This window comes from Aspergillus lentulus (genome assembly GCF_001445615.1).
Source record: "Aspergillus lentulus DNA, contig: Alt05, strain: IFM 54703, whole genome shotgun sequence".
NCBI lineage: Eukaryota > Fungi > Ascomycota > Eurotiomycetes > Eurotiales > Aspergillaceae > Aspergillus > Aspergillus lentulus.
The window spans coordinates 474714-495441 of record NW_028322121.1 but is presented as its reverse complement, the minus strand read 5'-3'; the positions used below and the strand labels follow the sequence as shown (position 1 = coordinate 495441).

At 51.7% G+C, this 20728-nt stretch overlaps 5 protein-coding genes across 5 annotated transcripts; 4 read left to right on the top strand and 1 right to left on the bottom strand.

Moving 5' to 3' along the window:
* Positions 1–2134: 2134 nt before the first annotated feature.
* ALT_2861 (putative acetamidase) lies at positions 2135–4024 on the top strand (the record flags this gene model as incomplete). The annotated part of the gene is made up of 4 exons (XM_033559137.2): positions 2135–2175; positions 2227–2630; positions 2685–3155; positions 3201–4024. 4 exons carry the CDS (start codon positions 2135–2137, stop codon positions 4022–4024), a joined length of 1740 nt encoding a protein of 579 aa, XP_033415028.2.
* A 4630-nt stretch (positions 4025–8654) lies between these two features.
* ALT_2860 (uncharacterized protein) lies at positions 8655–10673 on the top strand (the record flags this gene model as incomplete). The annotated part of the gene is made up of 4 exons (XM_033559138.2): positions 8655–8659; positions 8721–9328; positions 9378–9891; positions 9944–10673. The coding sequence occupies 4 exons, from the start codon at positions 8655–8657 to the stop codon at positions 10671–10673; spliced, it is 1857 nt and encodes a 618-aa protein (XP_033415029.2).
* A 305-nt stretch (positions 10674–10978) lies between these two features.
* On the bottom strand, positions 10979–15906 carry ALT_2859 (putative MFS transporter Fmp42; the record flags this gene model as incomplete). Its single annotated transcript, XM_033559140.2, has 8 exons — positions 10979–12581; positions 12627–12789; positions 12846–13273; positions 13970–14247; positions 14314–15123; positions 15190–15291; positions 15391–15792; positions 15850–15906. The coding sequence occupies 8 exons, from the start codon at positions 15904–15906 to the stop codon at positions 10979–10981; spliced, it is 3843 nt and encodes a 1280-aa protein (XP_033415031.2).
* A 453-nt stretch (positions 15907–16359) lies between these two features.
* ALT_2858 (uncharacterized protein) lies at positions 16360–17487 on the top strand (the record flags this gene model as incomplete). The annotated part of the gene is made up of 4 exons (XM_033559141.1): positions 16360–16558; positions 16669–16787; positions 16855–17311; positions 17387–17487. The coding sequence occupies 4 exons, from the start codon at positions 16360–16362 to the stop codon at positions 17485–17487; spliced, it is 876 nt and encodes a 291-aa protein (XP_033415032.1).
* Positions 17488–19158: 1671 nt separating this feature from the next.
* On the top strand, positions 19159–20511 carry ALT_2857 (Zn(II)2Cys6 transcription factor domain-containing protein; the record flags this gene model as incomplete). Its single annotated transcript, XM_033559142.2, has 1 exon — positions 19159–20511. One exon carries the CDS (start codon positions 19159–19161, stop codon positions 20509–20511), a length of 1353 nt encoding a protein of 450 aa, XP_033415033.1.
* Between the last annotated feature and the right edge of the window lie 217 nt (positions 20512–20728).

Below are 20728 nucleotides of genomic sequence, written 5' to 3'. Positions count from 1 at the left end.
ATTTATTCCATCCTATCGAGAAATTGCTTTTGCGGCCAGATTAAACCCCTGTACGACACGGAAAAGCTAAAAAACATGCAGCAGAAAGACAAGCAAGACAATTCGCAGGCGAGACTGTCTGATAACTCAAATTATCTATTATTAGACGACATGCGAATTTACCTTCCCGTGATTCTTCGTGGTTGCTCAAGTAGGTGGATTTGTCAAGGATGAGGCACGTTTAAAACGCAGATAGAAGATTGTTTATAATTGGTGGGAGTCCATAACACTGCCGTTAGGATCGACTCTGATTGGCCGGAACTTGAGTAGTTTATCCCCTTATAACGCAGATTGAGACCATTCCTCAGCCATCTTCTGCCTCTCGTGCCATTCCAACGGAGCCCACTGGAATGCCAGATGCTGCACGTTGAATGGATGCAATGCTAGGTCAAGCTTGGATAACATATTTTGGGTTTTCATGGCGGGATTCCTTGCAACTGCCTTGTTTTTGTGTTTTGATTTTTCTCTTATTGTCCCCTTCCCGTCCTGCATCAATTTTTTGTTTGCCTTCTTCGTCGGTTTGGTATATGGCGTAACATCACCCTACACTCTTTAATATTTCATTCCAATCACTGCGCTCGAGTCTTTCGGTTCCAGTCGACGGGGAACCGGTTCACCCTCACCCCGTCGCGACTTGTCACAGCTTCGCCAGCCGAAGGATTTCGTCCCATACACCACGCTTGGCAAGATTGTCGAATATCAATGTCCGACTCGCACTAAGCATCTCGAATAATGACGCTTGTGAGGGATCCATTGTTCTGGAAGCGCTTTTCACGCGCGGTCCATCTGGATGAGGAGGCAAAAGCTGCAGCTCAAAACAAGAGCCCGGTCCACTCGTACGTACTTTTGCATCCTGTCTGTTGGTTTGCGCAGAAGGTCGCATCACTAACGAACAAAGGGACAACTGGATCCAAGCACAATACCGAAAGAAACGACGGTCAATAGTATGTGGCTTCGTCATCTTTTTAGCCATTACGAGTCTCGTGGCCGGTATTATTGTGGTCCTCCTGTGGCTCCATGCCCACCACTGGTTACAAGACAGTCGCGATAGGGGATCGACAGGATGAGGAGACATGAATCAATGTGCAGTCTCGAGCCTGAAGTCTAGTTGTCCCCGGCGACCAACTCAGCAATCGCAATCATAGCGAAATGATCACATCAACTCCACCGGACCGCAACTTGACGCATATCGCCCTGAGCGAAAAATCCAGTACATGCCAAGGTGGAAAGGGGCAAATTGTCCCCTTGCAATCTTGAATCTGACTGAATGAGCTGGTCTCATGTACCATGCTTTGTATGGGCCAAGGTGCTCTATGAAGCGCGAATACCCAAGCATATACAGATCATGTCGGCCTTGGTATTCTGGGGCTGGAGTATTTGAATCTTCAATATGTAAACAGACCGTGTTTGTCACAGAGACCCGTATTTATTGCGTGCAAAGTACGATAAGCGCGTATCTATGCTTATAGAAAAGGCGAGAGGTCCAGCCAGCAGTTCAATGGCTCAAGTGACTCACCCTCGTTTCTCGGGGACTCCAAGGAGTCTGCTGTATGCTTAGGACAAACCCTATCTTCACTCCCAGCTTTCAGTGACTTCTACACAGTATCAACACTGATAAGCGAGAGATAGCCTATAGACAAGTCGCGGTCTTTTGTCCGCTGGTCGACCCAATCCGCGTGGACTTTCCTGATTGGGCCAGACACTCGGTTGTCGGCACTTGTAAAAGTCACGTGGCTTATGATTCTACTGCGCCATCGTTCAACAAATGCCCGAATTAACAGGAATCAAACTCATATTTGCTGGCAAAGCACTGTGCAAACTCTACAATTGTGTCAGTTTAAGTTCATCATCGTGGGGCGGAATCTCCTCGCGGTCTGGTTGTTGAATGTTGATATCCTGGACAGCGGACAGACCGAGCTTGGACAACGCGCTTATCTGCGGGCCTTATCGCTCTTCTCCGCATTAGTGTCTGTGCTTTCCCCGCAATAAATAGCAACGGCCAGCCCCTGCGCCATTTCTCTATATTCGTATTCTCCTTCTTGCGCTTCGAGGCACTGTTTCTTCATCAGCCTCGGTGCGAGTTGTGATCTTCATTATGTTACCACCATTTGACTACTTCACCTACCGTCGGATCCGGTAAGTTCCTCCACAACATCACCAATACTGCACAGGCTCACGAATCAACAGGGACCAGAAGCAAAAGGAACGGGCCACCCGTTTCGCTTCCCTCTCCCCAGACTACCACACTGCATTCACGGCGACAGATAAGAGCATTATCAACCAGCCAATTGAACAGCTCGTTGAGTCGGTCCACAAGTCCCGCCTTTCACCTACAGATGTTCTCCGCACGTACGGCAAGGTGGCAGTGAAGGCGCACGAACGCACAAACTGCGTGACTGAGCTGCTGCTGCCCGAAGCGGAGACATGGCTTCAGAGAGAAGTCAATCTCAAAGGTCCGCTGGCCGGCATCCCCGTCTCCCTCAAGGATTCAGTGCAGGTCAAGGGTTTTGACACTTCTGTTGGGTATGCGCGCATGGCTGGGAAGCCTTGTGCCGAGGATGGGCCCATGGTGAAGTTGTTGAAGGATGCCGGTATGGCTGCACTTATTTTTCTTTTTCTGGTTTACCGATCCTGACGTGATACAGGTGCTGTCCCGTATGCCAAGACGGCACTGCCGGTGACGCTCCTATCGTTTGAGTCTTTCAATGGTCTCTGGGGTCGGTGTTTGAACCCACATGTGCCTGAGTACTCACCAGGTGGTTCGACTGGAGGCGAGGGTGCTCTGCTCGCCCTCGGGGGTCGTATCGGTATTGGGTCTGATGTTGCTGGATCGGTGCGCGTTCCTGCAGCCTGGAGCGGTATCTACTCCTTGCGGTGCAGTACAGGCCGCTGGCCCAAGGCAGGTGTCAGCACCAGCATGGCGGGCCAGGAAGGAGTGGCCAGTGTCTTTAGTCCCATGGCCCGCACATTGAACGACCTCACTTACTTTACGCGAGCGATCATCTCCATGCAGCCATGGAAGTATGACAATACCGTCCATCCCATCGCTTGGCGCTACGCAGAGGAGAAGGAAGCGCAGACAAAACAACTGCGCATCGGACTGATGTCTACAGATGGTATGGTTCTCATCATACCAACCTAAACAGAGCTAACTTTCCCAGGAGTCGTCCCTCCCACGCCAGCCATCAACCGTGCTATCGCCACCACCGTTGCTGCACTCACAGCAGCCGGTCACACAGTCTCCGAGATCACACCCCCGGCATCCGCCGACCCCTTCACCGGTCTAACGCTTGCCTCTCAACTCCTCAACGCCGACGGCTGCACCACCTTCAACTCTCACCGCTACAGCTTTGAACCGTCCGACCCCGGCGCTGAACAACTGACCCGCATCGCTAGACTGCCCCGTCCCCTCCGCTACCTCTACTACCTCTATGTCCGCTACATCAAGCGCGATACCAAATGGGCCGCGCTAATCCGCAGCTTTGAACACAAATCCGCAGCCGAGCAGTGGAAGCTCGTTGCCCGCCGCGAGGCCTTCCGCGCCACCTGGCACGCCTGGTGGGACGCGGAGTCCCAGCAATACGATTTCATTTTGTGTCCGGTCAACGCTACACCTGCTCTCCCGCACAAGGCCATGCGCGACGCCGTCTCCTCTTGCGGCTATACCTTCCTGTGGAACCTGCTCGACTACTCTGCCGGTGTATTGCCTGTTTCCCACGTCGACGCGAAGAAAGATGCACTCCATGCGTCGTATAAAACCGTTCTAAAGCAGCTTGGCGCCAATCATGCCATTGCCCGCGGGGCGTGGAAGCACTACGATGCGGCCAAGATGGCGGGTCTCCCTACTGCGGTGCAGGTTGTTGGAAGACGGTGGCAGGAAGAGAAGGTTTTGGGATATATGGCTGCTGTTGAGCAGGCGCTGGAGGGGTACTATGATGAGAAGACTGGAGAGGGGGGGAAGTACCAGCTACTTGAGATTGATTGATGCGGGATTCCGGGCTGGCTAGCATATTCAATTCTAATTCAATATAGGCACTTATGTTCAAGGGTTACTGGCGGACTCTTTTCTGCATGATGGTAACTGTAAGGAGACGAATATTAAAATACAAGTAAGCTTCTTCATCTAAGGAATCAATATGCAGACCTTGGAGATAATTATTATAGTGAATGTAGGTTCCTCCTCCCAGAGTACATCTATCTACAGCAGAGTGTATGATACCACATTCATTCTCTACAGAAATACTAGATGAGTGAATATAACTGAATTCCTGTTTCTGGCTTTCTCTATCTTGCTGTAACCATGTCCTATTCACTAGCCTTACCTCTCTCTCTACTGGAATCTCTTAGTGTCTGGTGTCTGCAGTCAATCATATCCTCACCACCTGCCTGTCCATGTACACATACATATACATATCAGCAATCCATCTTTACATCTTTACGGGACGCATCAAAACCCGCCTTACAGACGTGGACGTACTCCCGTTTACTTGAAATACAGAGCAATCAGTCATCAGATGACTAAGGTATCCTCTACAACACGTCGACCAGGTACGGTGCAATCGTGCCAGTATCGGTGTATATATCCGGGGTCGATGATTCGGTCGATGGTATATCCACAACTTATCGGTAAGCATGCGCCTCACCGAGAACGGCGCTAATCGATCTATCTTATAAACAGAGTTGAAGCTACCTCAGAAAAGTTGACAAGTCATTTAGCCGGGCCCAGGCGTCATGGGTATTTTCCGATGAGTGCCGCTGGTTGAATTATGGCGCTGGCCATGATGGGGAAGACAATGGCCTGCGGAAAAGGTGACTGTTTGAAGAACTATATTCAACAATCAAATACGAGCTACAAGGCCAAGGGGAGGAAAAGCCGCTTGTAACGACCGGTGTTGATAAAGCAGGTGAGTCTCATTTGAAGTAACGGCATATGTTTCTAATAACGGTTTCGGGGTAGATGGCAGTCTGGCACTGAATAGGGGTAAGGTATTGACTGTGCTGTGGGGCATGTTTCTTGTCTTTTTACTTCTCAGTAAAGACAGAACAACGGGCAACACTGTTTCAATTGTCGCACCAGTCGTGTGGCGATATCCACAATCTCCGTTGATTTGGTCAGTGATGGCCCGATGCTGCAGGGAAAGAAGAAAGCAGAGGACGCCGGGGCAGTCCTCGTCAACAGATTCAGAGAGACCAGACTAGGAAAAGAGGACATCCTTGATGAGCTCAAAACTAGCCGACCTCATTGAGGAGGACATGGCCAACCCACCTCCCACTCTTGATCTGATTACGGTTCTCACACCTTATTGCGGCCAGTACACCTGCACTTCAACTGCTGCTGCCCCAACCACCGGCTCCAAGGTGTGCGCATCCACACTGTCGATAGGTTCCAGGGATGCAAATCGCTAGGGTTGATTTTGACATCACGTCAACCTCCCGCCTCCAGTTCTTTAGGCGACCCTAATAGACTCAGCTGTGCGCGGGCACGGCTGTACATAATGAGATACTGGCTTCAACTTGAACGACTCGGTACCAAATTTCCTGGAGTACTGCGCAAGATCGCTTCCATCGGACATGTTCTGCGTCATCTTCGCAAAGGCAGGCCCGCACCCCGGTACCTGATTCCTGGCGGACTGTCATCCGTGAAGTCCGGGATGGTCAGCTTATCACTAGCATGTCAATATTAGTGACCCCATGACATCTGTAGATGTCGAAGACCCTGCGGATATGACCACCAATGACACAGAAGACACAGCTGATTGTTCAGCCATAGCAGGTTATGCTTCTGTCTTGAACGAGTCTCTGAATGCCCTTCTGCTGCTGACTATGGATGGGAAGTTCAAAAGCAACCTGGGCCTGCCGCTGCTTCTATTTCATATACAAGTTATGCTGTCCTTTCTCACACTTCTTTAACCTCCCACTAAGGACGCAACAATGCCTGAAACAGACATCAAAGGTATCGTTGCGACCGTCGCTTTTAGCTGCCGGTCATATGGACTATACTATCTTACATCCGCAGGTATATGCAAGACGACAACATACCAAAAGACAACTCCTCTCAGGGGCATCGCTACTGAGTTGGACAATTCTGACAAGATGGTTCAAATTTGCTCGTGACACTCCCACGGGCTTGTTGCAAGCTATGGTCGATAAAGACTATTCTCAATGCGTGTCTCCGACTGCAGGAGAAAAGGAAGGCGGATGCTGATTCAGTGGCATGGAAACTGGGCCTCTTCCCAGAAGGCTCCCTTGTCACGGTAAGTGACCTGCATCTGTTGCTATAACCGTAAGACTAATCTAAATCTAGACAACGCTTTCACGAATTATTTGCATTACCAGTTGAGGGTGTTGCTCGTGAAGATGTTGGAGACATGCTTAGGATATGCTCTCCTGGGAAGAGGAGGACCTCACGATCACAGGCGACGCGGGTTACTCTTTCTAGTACGATGGTCCAAAGCCCAAATGAACCAGATGAGAACATGAGAATAGCGTGGGTTTATGAAAACCCCAAACAGAAAACAACCCGATTGGGTCAACAAATTCGATATGAGCATGCCTCGCTCGCCTGCATCAATGTCCTCTTTGCTAGAACGCCTCACTTAGGTCCAGAAATACAGGTACGAGGCCTACGACAGTGCTCTGCAGGTCCCCAAGCTGCCTGGTATTACCCTGTAAATGTTTCAGAGTCGATATCTACCGGCAGCATGAGCAAAGTAATGCCAGGTCACGTCAGTGAGCTCGCTGATTTCCAGGGAGGCCCCGGTATGTGGTGGAACATACCTTAAAGATCCCTTCCAGTTATCTTAGCGAGAATCATCAATGTATGAAAATACAATGAGACTCCTACCACAAAATGGTAGCATGTCAAGCTGCCGTCATCCACATGGCCGAAGGGCATGCATTTCTTGCTCGACCATATGGCCCTGCCTACTGCCGAAAAGCCTTTTGGAGCTCCAGCAAACCGCATCCTCGAGGCCATCTGCAAACAAAGCAGGCAAACCAAAAGAAACCTGCTACACCACTACCGCGAGGAAATTCACACAGGAAGTGTCTTTTGTATGATAGTTAATGACAGGCTAGGCCGCTGTGCGGGTTAAGACCAAGTAAGATCCTACTCATACTGAGAAAATTCTTGTTACTGATGCTTATAATAAAGGATTATGCATTTTATGCACAATCAGCTCGACAAGAAGGACTGTGTTATGTATTCACTCACGGAGAGCCCCGGTCGTTCTCCTTCACACTGTACATGAACTTACATCCATCACATCCAGAATAATGCTATCCCATAGTCTCATGTTATAGACTGTCTGAAGAAAGAGTCCTTTACCGATATTACTGCCTAAACGGGTGGGTGGGTAGACGACTCGGTCGTCCCTTGGTTGGTGGTCGACTCGCTCCCAACTACAGACTACCATAACATTGGTCATTTCTTAACCTTCATATACTTCATCTACTTGCGGCACTCACTGCACACCAAGCGACATCGCCAACAGAGCCTCTCGATTTTGGTATTTCGGACTGAATCGAAGATGATGTTGAACAAGTCGAGTGCCCCGACGTGTTCAAAGACAGGGCGGCAGAGCGCCGCGTTCCTTCAATCCCGATATCTTCAGAAAACTCATTGAACCAAGGACCCCGGTTGGAGTCTAGCGATTTAGATGGCGTTGAGCTAGGATATAAAAAGGGGATGGAGTATGGAGTACGTAATGTATGATAAGTACAGGAATCCTCATGGACTATCTCCAGGGTAATAGCAACATGTTCATCATTCATCTCATATAAGCTTAGCTACACCATATTTTCTCATTCATTACATACTAGGTTGATACCGTGGTGGCTTTCGGACTACGGAGTGAAATGATTGAGAGACCATCGTCTCAGGAATGCTGAGGAAATGGATCTCATGGGGGGTTTCCGTGTAACCCGGCTCACTCCTGAGCAATTGTTGGGTCGGCGATCGATTCGGCAGTCGAGACAATCGAGACACTCGAGAATCGAGACCGCCGTTCCATGATTGCGCGTCCCCATGAAGGAATCTAGACCAGGTCCAACAACCCTGGGGGAAGCTTCACCCAAAGCTCTGTCAAGCCACGACGACCACGATTTCATCACCACTGCACATTTCGAAAGAAAGTCTCTATTCAAACCCACGGATAGTCCCTTTCTAGTCGAAATCACAGCCACAAACATGCATTTCTCCTGTTCATCCAACGAATTCTCAACTTAAGGCCTTCCTCCGTTTCCAGCCTCGGGGTTAACGGATAATCGCCGGTACGGTCACGGGGTTCCGCACGACGACAGGGAGAGATAGAACTCTCCAGTTCATGGCGATCCATCAACTATCATCTCAATTTCTCCGTTTTCGGCTCGAATTCCCAATTCTCTTATTGTCTCTATAACATTTATGTCCCCCTATTTCGAGCACGTTAATCGCCAAAGCCTCTGCTGACTACACCTGTCGATCGCATCGCGCCCCTATCCATCATATCCCTCTGCCGACTTTCCCCCTCATAACCGCAGATAGCTGCGCGATCGGCGCTCCGAGCCTCCCTCCTTTTCTCTAAAAGCGAAAATCCCGTGGAATCTGGCCCCCGTTCGCAACCAAAAGCCGCAGGATGCGGTTATTGCCGTCCCGCACTGCAATTCATCACGACCGTAACACTCGACGGGTGATGGGACAGGGTGGCGGCGATGCCTTTAAGCAAAGGTGCTAAAGCGCCCGCAAAGGAGTCAATCCACTTCGTCAATGCCCGTCCGACCTCGGAAAACGAAAAGCTAAGGATCCAGCGACTGGTGAGGGCGCATGTGGGAAAATGGATTTCCGATCAAACAAAGGACCGTTCGTTGGCAGGAGAATCCTCGGACTCGAATTCGAATCGCGAGGAGTCCCGCGATCCAGCGTTGCAGATTCTTGAAATCGATACTGAAGAAACGTTGTTCCCTTCATCCTCCTCCCCGTCTGCCGGGTCGTCGCGCGAGTCCCCCGAGTCTACCATCTCTCGCAGCCTATCCCTCTCCATCCGGTCCGCTTCGTACCTCCCGCTTCCTCCGATAGCTTCCTCTCACACCCACGAATCGGGGGGAGACGACGCGGAAGGCCATGGCGAGTACAGCCGGTGTCAGTTGGTTGCGGATTCTGTGAATCGAGAAACTAGTTGTTCTCCGGGCCAAGAAAATGGCTCTCTCCCTGGCTACACCATCAAGGCCATGGGCAGTAACGTCTTCGATCCTTTTCACACCTACCCGTCGCATTATACTCCCGAAGTCGTTCATGCGTGTGAACGATACTGTTAGTATCCATGATATATCCTTGGACTCGGAATGCTGACGATTTGCAGGCATAGATGTTCTCTGGCCCAACCTGACTCCCCCAACTCCCGGAGACCGCGATGTTTCTGCCACGAAAAACTGGCTTCCCCTGTCATTGTCCGATCCTGTTCTGTTCACTGCCATTTTGTTTGGTTCGCTATCACACCAACGTTGCCGATGGATCAACAGGCAGACTCCAGACGGGGCATTTAGCCCTCGCGATCAGCGACTCCTACAGCAATGTGAATATGAAACCATCAAGCTGGCCAACAAGGCTTTCAGCGATCCGGACCACAATCGAATTCTCAGCGATTCTATCATACTAAGTGTCGTTTGCCTGGCTCACAACATCGCCGATGACAACGATAGCCGGCGACATCGAAACGTCCCATTCACACCGCCCTTGACGCAGCTACAATGGCTGGACGTGTACGCAAGCTTGCCACCAAATCTTGTCCACTTGCGGGGCCTGGTCGAGCTGATTAAATTACGGGGCGGCTTGAAAAATATCAAGCTGCCGGGGTTAGCCACTACCGTAGCTTTGTAGGCATCTCTGTTACAGTTCCTAGCTGGCTTGAGCTAACTTGACAATCAGCTCCGCGATCTTGACCGCAAGCTATCTGCTTTCGCAGCCTGCGTTTGAATACATCCCGTTCCATGAGCCGCGACAAGGCCTCACATTACAAGAGCTACTAGGATACACCTCTCTCGACGTGGAGCTTGGATTTGGTCGACTGCGTCAGATCGGCTTTACCCTAGAAATGGCGGACGTCTTTCAAGCCCTAAGAGTCTACACGAACATCGTCATCGAACACATCAAGGTCTCCCATCCCAACCCCGACCTTTCCCTCCTCTGCGACCAACGCAATCTCGTCCAATACCAACTCCTCAACCTCCCTTCCGCCCGCTCTCTCACTAGCTGGTTCCCCCACCCCCATCATCAAACCATCTACGAAAGCTGCCGTCTCGCCGCCCTCATCTACGCCGTCGGCGTCACCTTCCCCCTCCCATCCCAATGCTCGCCTCTCCCGCGTCTCGCAACCCTCCTCCAAGAAACCCTGCAGCAGACCCCCGCCGCAACCCCCCTCTGGACCCACCCGCAAGCCCAAGTCGCCCTCCTCTGGGCCCTAACCCTCGGCGGCATCGCGGCCGAGAACCGGCCCGAACGGGCCTGGTTCGTACAGACCCTCGCCCAAGCGGCTGCCAATAATAGGATCTACTCCTGGCCTGAGCTGAAGTCCGTACTGGAGTTCATGCTGTGGTATGATACTGCGTGTGACCGGGCGGGGTATACCCTCTGGCTGGAAGTCGCGGGGTGTTTGTGATAGGATATTGTTTTGTCTTTTTTGGCGTTGTTTTTCGTCGGTGGCGTTCGCGGGTTATATCTCTTGGGCAATGGGATTATGGAGTTGGTATGATTTACGATGGTCATGACATGACTTTGGCGCAGCTCAAGACAGACAGACGGATGGATGTATTCTATATGGAAATAGTAATATACAGATTCACACCAACACCAATATACACAAAATCGTAACGCTCAGGGTCGTCAGTAGCGGAAGCAGTAGCAGCAGCAGCAGCCAGTAAGTAAAGTAAATGTCCAAATATGCAAAGTGACAGGACGATGGGATCACGGTCCGCTCGAAATCCCATACGACGACGCCTCCCCATGAGCCCCCATACGCTGCGGTCCACGAGACAGCAACGGTTCTCGCTCCCGCTCCCGCTCCCAATCTCTCGCTGCCACGCCAGCGTAATCCATGGCATTTGAGTCTGGCCGGGTTCGACTCACCTGCTCACTCTGTACCATCGTGCGCTCCGCCCTGCCGGCGTCGGCGTCTGCGTCCACGACCACGCTCTTACCAGCTATACGCTGCGCCCGCGCGACATCCATCCGCTTGGCCTGCCACCAGACAAACCCCACGAGCGTGGCGCCAATCATGCCAGTCGAGGCCGTAAGCACAAGATTCACCGGGACGGGATCCCGGGCGAAAAGCTTAAACGTCACGGCATCGAGGCCCGCCTGGAGGAAATTGCCTAGCCCCGCGAGACAGATGATCAGCCCGTAGACCTTGCCGAAGGTCTGGAAGCCGAAGACCTTGGCGGCGTAGTCGGAGACGGCGGTGTAGTAGAAGGGCCGGTAGATGACGAAGAGGGCGATGTTGGCGTAGCCGGCGGGGAGGCTGTGGGGGATGCAGCCGAGGATGCCGATGAGGGTGGCGGTGGAGGCGAGGATGAGGAGGACCTGTTGGGTTTTCAGGTTGTCGAGGATGGTGCCGATGAAGGGAACGGAGAGGAGGCCGCCGAGGGGGAGGAGGACGTCGAAGGCGCTGTTGAGTTGTTTGGAGAGCGCTGGGGAGAGGAGGTAGTCGTATTGGGCGCGGATGGAGGCGACGAAGTAGTTTATGCGGAGCATCTGGAGGACGGTGAAGAGCATGATGAGGACGAACCAGGGGGTGGCGATTTGTTGGAGAGCGGAGCGGCCGTGGAGTGCGCCCCAGACGCCGCCGGCGGTGGTGTTGCGGGGTGGGGTTTTGCCGACGATGCGGTCTTGCGCTTCATCCGGAGGAGGAAGAGTGGTTCGAGAGAACTCGTCGAGCCCCGGGACGTCATTGATGCTGCTCTCGCCTAGGAGATCTTGGATCTTGCTGACGACGTCTTGGCGGTGCACGCGGCGGTCGTTGCGCTGACGCTCGCCTTCGGAGCGATTGCTGATGCGCTCGTCGACGCGGTCGTTGGCTTCGTCGACGATGTACGCTTCTGCTTGTTGGACTAGTTCGCCAGCCGTTTTGTAGGATGTGGCTGGCATGATGAGGAGTTGCGCGGCGAGGATGAAGGCGGGGACGATCAGATAAACCATGAAGAACCTGTGGGTGGTAAATGACCCGTTACTGCGCTCGTTGGCGAGCCGGAAGACTAAAAACAAGGCGCTGGACGCATCGAATGCACCTGTGAGCATGGATAGTATCAACCCAGAGCGAGTGGGGAATGTGTTGGACAGCTGGAATGACGAGATAAAGATGAAGGGCCCTCCGAGCGATAGAAAGAAGTATCCGGGAATGTATGCATCAAAGGGGAGACTGGCAGCGAAGCTGAGCAGTAAGGCGCCGAAGGTGAGACATATGCTGCCAATGATACCACACACGCGAGGACCGTATTTATCCAGGATAGTGCCAACTGGCAAGGCGGATACATTGGTCGCCACGGCGGCGATTGTGAACATGAGATTCAGGCTGTTCGCGTCAGCTTGGTCAAGGGACAGAGATCATGATGCGTACCGCAGCTCCTGTCCATAGCAGACTTCCCGGTTTCTAGAGAGCTCGTCGCGCGAACACCGATTGCGATAGACCCCTTCCCGAATCAAGACAGGTTTCAATGCCGCAAATCCGAACACAACACCTGCTGCGAGGAAGCAATAGATGACCGCAGTAATTACCTGGCCTGAGTATCTCATTAGTACTTCTCGGATCGTGAGCAAACAAAGTTCTTCGGCTTACAGATTCGTCTTGTACTACTGACTTCGAACGCTCCAGTAGTTTCCAACGGATAGTCTTCATCCGGCAATTTTAAGGAGGAACCTTGTGGATCATATCCTCCACGGTCACTCTCGTCCGGCAGTTTCGGCTGGGTTTTTATCGTAGGACTTTGAGGACCAGACGCGAGGTCTTCAGGGGCAACTTCATCGGGGGGCTGGGTCCAACCGGGCCCAGCATACGGATTGAAATTTAAACGGTAAGTGTACGTTGACTGGAAGGAGGACGCAATCGACCCCTCCGGAAGGTCGACATTGCGCCCGTCCACAGAGTCAGAATCGCCATCCTCTTGGCCCTGATGCGGTTGCTGATGCGATACAGGCCGAGTTTGGCCCCACGACTCAAGGTAAGAGACTCGATTTAGAGACATATCTATACTCTCAGATGAGAAGCTGAACAGAAGCAGAGCTTAGGTCCCGAAATGACATACCGTTGTCCTTGACTAAACTGGCTGGTTTGATTTAATGCATTTAATGCATCCCTGCAGAAATGTAACTTGATTGTTGCCGGTTCAAAACTTGAAATGGGCTGGCTGCAGTGTAGATCTTAGTAAGTAGTTCGGAGAGCGAACCAAGGTGAGATTGACGATAGAGTTCCAAGAATTGCCGGCCGGGGAGGGATGACTTATATTTATGTTTGCTTCCAAGACTAAGGCGGCCTCTGACAATAATAATATATGAGACTGAATTATCGCGATGGATGACGATCAGTACTTGGCAGCGTCCGCAGCACAGTAAGGTAAGACTAAGAGGGATCTAGTGACGTCGGAGGTAAACAGCGCAGGGTCACCTGATTCCGCCCTCTGTTTCCCCCCGCTACAGCTGCATCTGCTTCTACGTACCATGGTTGGAACAAACATAGTAATGTCCTCTAGCTTATCTTCTAATTGGGCCCGCTGAACTAGAAGACAGAAAACATCGCCCTGCCAGTCATTGAAATCTTGGTCCGAAGCCGGAAATCTCCTCAGTGGGTCGGTGGGCCCTGCCATCACAATTCACAGGATATATCATGTCCCTTATCGCACCCTCAGTGGAGCAGCGGTTTCCCGGCCTCAGTCAAGTATAGTCTAAGACATCTATTTTGAGGACAATTGCAAAGGGTAATGTGTGCCATGAAAACCAAAGCCCACTGCTGCAGCACAATCAGCGCGTCCTACTTCCGTCATGTCACGCGCATTGAGGCACAAAAGGTAGCTTGTGCCTGTGTCACCATTCAGAACAATGCTGAGCAGGTACCCGGCATCTTCAGCGGCATTCGCACCGTCTGGCACAAAGACAGCTTCGCCAGGAGTATGGCGGTCATGGCTCCAGATTAGGACCTTTTGCGTTTCCAGATCAACTTTGGCGATGCCATCAAAAAAAGACGACTGGAAAGATCCGATGCTTAGCTCTTAATGATATCTCATAGTCCATCAAGGAATAGAGTTGCTTACCTTTCCTTGGTTGACGACGTTGTACACATATCGCGTCTTCTTGCTGGCAAAACAAGGGTTGATGGTGGGCAGGTCTCCAACGCCTTCGCCTTCGATTTTCAGCAGTACGTCTGCTTGGGGTATATTTGCATCGTTGGTAGGCAACTCGACCCGGGAGTCCTTGGGCACGCTCGGCAGGCGATAGCGGACCAAACTGGGACGCGACGCTTCACTGCCAAAGTATTTCTCCACGTCACTACCGGTGGAGACCATCGATTCATAGTATCCTCGCCGTATCATTTCGTCGGTCGGATATTGAATGATATCACACATGATATCCACCGTTCCGTCGCCGTTGTCGGTCTGCCATGCATTGATGGTATGGAAGCTGAAAAAGGCCGGGCTTAAAAACGCAGCCACGACCCCTCTGTTGTGTTTTCGGTCCACGACATACCAGCGCGTCTGAATGTTGGAGTCGAATCGCATAGCATCCACCATGTTTCTCTCCCACAGGATCTTGACGCCAGCTGCCGCAAAGATACAGGGCCAGATGCACAGAATCACATAGTCGGCGCTGAGAAAGAAGGAGTGGAGGTAAGCCGGTTTGACGGTTGGCCCTGAAATAGTTGCAAGGATATCCGTCTGGCCGGTGGCAGCCGATGTTCGGAAAATTCTGTAGGTTGCGTACCTACCCAGGTCGAGGTTATAGTTAAACAAATCCCCAGTTGTAGGGTCGAGGGCGGCATGAGCACACGAAAGGGGACCTCGCAACTCGGGGTGCAGAACGTCCTGGCGAGTGACCCCTATCGGCTCCAGGGTCTCAGGGTCGACCTGTTAAATTTAGAACGCCCGTTCCATCAATAAATTGACTACACCTTGCGAATATGGTGGCTTTACATGTTTGAGTATGTTGGCATCTGTCATAGTGGTCAGACTGTGGAACTGCCGCACCCCTGCCAATGGATCGGAGCTCTTAAGATGAGGCGGTACGCCAGGGATCTAGCTTGTTAGAACCAGACTGCGTTATCTCAAACGCGGCTGCAGTAGAGTCTTGGGTGGGTAGAAGACGAGACGGATTCCGAAATACCCTAAACGTACATTTGCATGGACGGTGACCCCGGCATTGACAAGCCCCGGGTCTTTGGTATTGAACGAGGGACGAAAGAAACTTTTGACCTTCTGGAAAATGCTCGCACATGGATCTCGTTTCTGGCCAAAGGTGATGCCCTCGAGAGTCCCCGACTTGCGTGCTTCTTCGACCAGTCTATCAACTTGCCGTCGCGAGCTATACCGCACCCTGCAGGTACCAGTAGGCTGCGCCACCAGCTGAAACCGATGAAGATGAGTGAACCCATCAAACCAATGACTGAGCTGGTACTTGCTCCCTGCCACTTTATAGGTTCCGGGGCCTACTCGGTAGAGTGTTCCCGCGACCTGCCAAGGGATTGAGCCGGTGACTGGTAATTCAACGGCCTCGCGACATTCGGCAGTGGCCTCGAACTGTGTATCGAAGCAGGTTCAGCTTTCAGACTGAATACCATCACGGGTCGAACATACGCCTGCATCATTAGGCCAATCCATGAAAGGAGACCGGTGATCATGGTCGGCGGCCATAGTGAACGCCAAGATAACGTATCCAAAAAGGATTATGGCGAAGACAAGGCGATTTCCAGGTACGTTACCCCGAGAGTAGGAATGGCCTGCAAGCGACAGTCAAGGACCCTCTTATCTGATCTTGCCATAATTCCACATGTATAGTTTGCTCAAAGACCATGGCGGGCAGGTCGAGCAGACAGACATGGGACAGAAAATGGCCGTAAAAACAACCATGCAAGAGGTGTTCAAATTGGCCTTATGCATCGGCCAATTTTTGAAATTAGTTCTGCCTAGCCTTCTTCCGCCGGCGACTTTTATGCGGTGCTATTCGTTATGCTGCTAGTTAGAGCGGTGCTAATCCTTCAGCCTAGACAAGATAGTTACTAGTTATACTGCTCAGGAGCATAGATGGGGCTGATAGCAAATTCGTTAGTTAACTCAACACAGTCGAGTTCCGTTACTGCAACCAGAATGTCGTTCAATGGAGAGGAAGCGAAAGGCCCTTCTCATCTCACGAACCGGATCTCCCACGGCGAGGTCACAGCAAACTTTCGCCAATGGAGGACGGCAATTGCGGTCACTGCCGCCGTCCTTTTCACCGGTAGTGGACTGATTCCAGTGTTATTGTACTTCCTTCTCAGATACGTCGCTCGACTGGAGCTATGGATAGGTAGATATGATGAAGCCCTTCCACCTGAGTCATGGTTGCCCCGGGGGATGAGATACCGGAAGAATCACTTCAGCTCACTGTAGTTGCTGACAGAACTAAATCCGCCATAGTACTTGCAATCATAGCTTCCATCCTAGGCGCGGGGAGTGTGCTGGCGTTGGTGCGCCGGACTTGGCGGCTTGTCCGGCCTGACTCAACATGTCGTCCATCACGAACAGGGAGATATCAGGTGAGTACCTGTCTTCTTCTCCCCTGCATATTACAAATGGCTCTTGACATGTGAAAAATGCCTGCAGCTCGACTACTTCCAATGGAACTTTCTGTTCGGTTTCATCTACATCGCCGCGTTGTTGGCTGTAGCCGTGGCCATTGCCCACACCCTCGATAACACTGCGGTTCTGCTTGTCAGTCTTCCTCTACCGCTGTTGGCTTTTCAGATTAGCAGTCAATTGGTATTAGGCTCAATGCTGGTCTGGCTGCGCGCCAAATATCCGTTTCGTATTTCATCGATGGCAAAAGGCGCCTTGGTTCGACCAGGGGTGTACACAATTATTGAAGACGTGGTCGCGGTTGATGGAGGACAGGGGGTGCATTTCCGCCAGCTTCTGGATGCTCGCTATGGTTCGAGCAAAGCGCTCCAGGCCCTTCTACAACGGATGGGCTGGGCCTGGGGCCTGTCCGGGCTGGGTGTGTCCATCTTGCTCCTCGCCCTGATTGGAAGCCTGACGAACAAGGAAATATCATTCGTCCTCGGTGCGTTTTTCACAATCGACCCTTCATGAGAAAAGTCTGCGGTGTCGGGACCAGTACTCTAACTCGAGGTTCTAGGCTGGATCGTACCATGGGCATGGGTGACCGTTCTTACGCTGCTCACATACTTCATCGTCAAAAAAGCCCAGACTTCTGAGGACGTCACTGCTATTGCTTAGCAAGGACATTGTTTTCCTCATTTCTGGGGGTGCGGGGGATCTCCCGGTCCTGTTGGTGAAGTCTAAAGACGTTGATTGGCTCTTCTCGAGGGAGATCGTTCAAAGTGTTGGATCATATGACAAGGGGGGACCGTAAAGTCGCTATGCATTCCTTTCGCGGTATGAATTGTATAACCCAATCTACAAGAATTTTCTGCTCGATCCGAGAGACATTTCCTGCTTGTTTGGCACTCTAGACAGCTAGAGGCATGCATCGCATCATTTGGTCTGGTTATTGCGGGTCCAGAAATGGTGTGATAGTATCGCGCAACTTCCACCTTGGCGTTGACTCTAGGCGGAAAAGCTTGACTAGGATATGGATGGGTGGTGTGAGCTAACGAGAGGGGCTCTCCATGCGGGTATTTCCGCCATTAAAACCCCTGTGCGTCGTATGCGGAGTACTTCGGCGTCACATCTGACCTGTAAAGACCCTGGACTGCGCTCAGATTGGAATCGCAGTGTGATTGGGCGACTAGCAAGGCTCTGCGCCTCGTGGCGCGGCTTTTCCATTAGGTCCATATTGCACAGCCAATCCTATGGCCTGGCGAGATCACACGGTCACACCGTTACATCGTGCCCTTGGCTCTAATAATGAGCACTATCCAGTGAGGCTTGTGAAGTCCATAAATGGTGCATACAGCAGACTAAGAAGATGAGCTGTTTGTGTTCTGAACATGTGACACGCGGACTTGAGATGGATACTGATATGCCAGACTTCCAACGCCAGAGTCCGATGCGATATACGACTGCCTACTGCTGAGATTATCGAAAGTGGGACACTCGCACCCGCGGCGGCTCGATGTCGCGGGGGTGCTTGGAAAAGTGAGGGGGATCAACTGCCCAATGCAAGCGAACCAAGGTCATTGGCACATGGGTAAGTTTAGTTGTACTTGTTCTCTTCCGAATCGAGCCCCTTCCCCTGCATAGTTCGCGAATTGCCCTATCCACGCGGCACGAATCAAAGTCATGGATGCAAAACGACGAAACATTCAAACCAAGCAAGTGCAAGCAATGCCCAGCCAATTGGCTCATGTAATGCCTTCGGACACTTCGCAATGTGGTCATCCTTGTTAGCGGTGGCTATCGCTCAGAAGTCACATTTCCCTAGTGTTCGGCCGTAAGATCCGTGTCGTCCAGGAATTGATAGAGGAGCAGTTGGATTAAATTCCCGCCAGACTGGTTCTAGCGGAGACAAATGCAATAATCAAATTGGCCAACCCAAATAGCACCGAAGATGTCGCCGGACATCCGCGATTCCCTCAGGTCCCCAGCGCTTGCGATCGCAGAACGCAGGACTTGGATCCTGCGGGGGAAGAAAAAGGGAAAAGGGTGTCAAGTGCGCTCTATTATGGTGCATTGTCGTCTCGGAGAAGGTCTGTCTTTCGGGAACCCTCCAAAGCAAACCTTTATCCATCCCCATAATTCGTTCCCTTGAAGGATTCCATGATTCAATCAAAGTTTCCGATCGCCAGTGATCATCCTATAATAGTCCTTCAACAGAACGTAAGCCGAAGGTTAAGGTGATCCACTTTCTGTGGGCCTTTCACGATCTAACCGTTCGCAATGCAGAACTTGGCTACAGGATAACAAGTCGAGCAGCAGGAAAAGAGGAGCGAAAGGCTGGAAATAGGGATGACAGACATCAGCTCCGCTTCCGGGTCATCATCCTCCTCCTCCAACTCCGTCTCGTCCAGCTCCTCCCGTCTTATTGAACCTCAGTTTCGTTTGGCCTGTGAGGAATGCCATGTCCGCAAGGTTCGCTGTGAGCCGTCGCTCACCGGATCTGGGGGCAGTTGCGAGGCATGCCGGGTCAATCAGCGGCGCTGTCTCTTTTCCCTCCGGAGCAAGATCGGACGACCCCGTAAACAGGCGTCATCCACCAATACCAAGACCGCGGTGCACAATACCACTGGTATGTCTGTTTCTAGTGGGTGTCCACCAAGTATGACAGTCCTGCAGATGCTGGCGCAATCGGACGACTTGCGAAAGGAGCTGAACGGTTCACAGTCGCCAAAAGACTGGTCACAGAGCCAGTCAAATGGCCGTCGGCGCGTCCCAGTGGAAACAAATCAATGGGGAAATACGGCATGGCACCCGATTTCAGAAAACCTCACAATGGACCCCGTCGGCGATATATCTGCAGTGTACAATTTCGAAGAAACCGGGGGATTTGGTATTGAGAGTGAGCGCTTTGGGCAGTTGATGACACACAATTCTGTTGGTGCTCAGATGGAACCCTTCTCATCAGATTTCGCACACGCTGCAGAGTCACTTCAGATGGATGCGTTCATGACGGAAAATTGGTATGTCGCAGGCGGCGTCATTGAAAGTTCCGAAACCGACGGCGAGCAAGACTTCAACAACGCTTTGAAGCTCTATGGAGAACTCCACAATCGCTGCAAGGCTACTTCTCTCAATATACTGGCTGAGAGTGACCAAGATGAGCTTTCTTCAGTCTTTCAGATTTTGGACAAGCTCAACCAAATAACGTCTGTGCTTCAACACAATCCATCCTCACAGCTGCAGCGAACAGAGCAATCCAAGTGGAGAATCGTCCGGGTAGCGGTGATGGAGGCGGTCGAAATGTGTATCGGGGTCATTGAATTCAACTTTCGGCTCCACAAAAACCTTGGGACCGCAGATGATGGGCGATGCTCCGCAGAGGAATCCTCCCCAGCCAGCTCTAGCTCCGGCAATTTGGCGGGATGCAATGGTTTCACGCCCAAGAACGAGCACCGTCTTGGAGTTCAGCTGAAGGCCCTTGAGCTCCTCCTTCGCCTGGACCACTCGCTCGTCCGATTCAGGCTCTTCATGTCCAAGCTGGATTGTTCTCATGGTAGTGATCATTACCACGACTCATCATCAATCTCGGGGAACATGTCTCGCGCACCCTGCAAATGTTGGATCATATCCATACCGGAAATTGGAACTGTTCGTTCCCAGATTTCAGAGTTATCCGACAGATTGCGAGGTCTGTGGGACTAGTCAGATGGACTTCACTGGAGTTTTATACTTGGTTTCTTGAAATGCATTTAGCAGCCGTCTACATTTGATCAATGTCAAGTCCTTGCCTCAGAGTTGTTGACACTGCAAGAGTATTTTCTCAAGTAGAGCCAGTACCTAGCAACCCCACAATATGGATCGGTGAGATACCTCATGGAGACATCACATGATCCACGGGTTCGCTGTGCCTGCTAAAGTT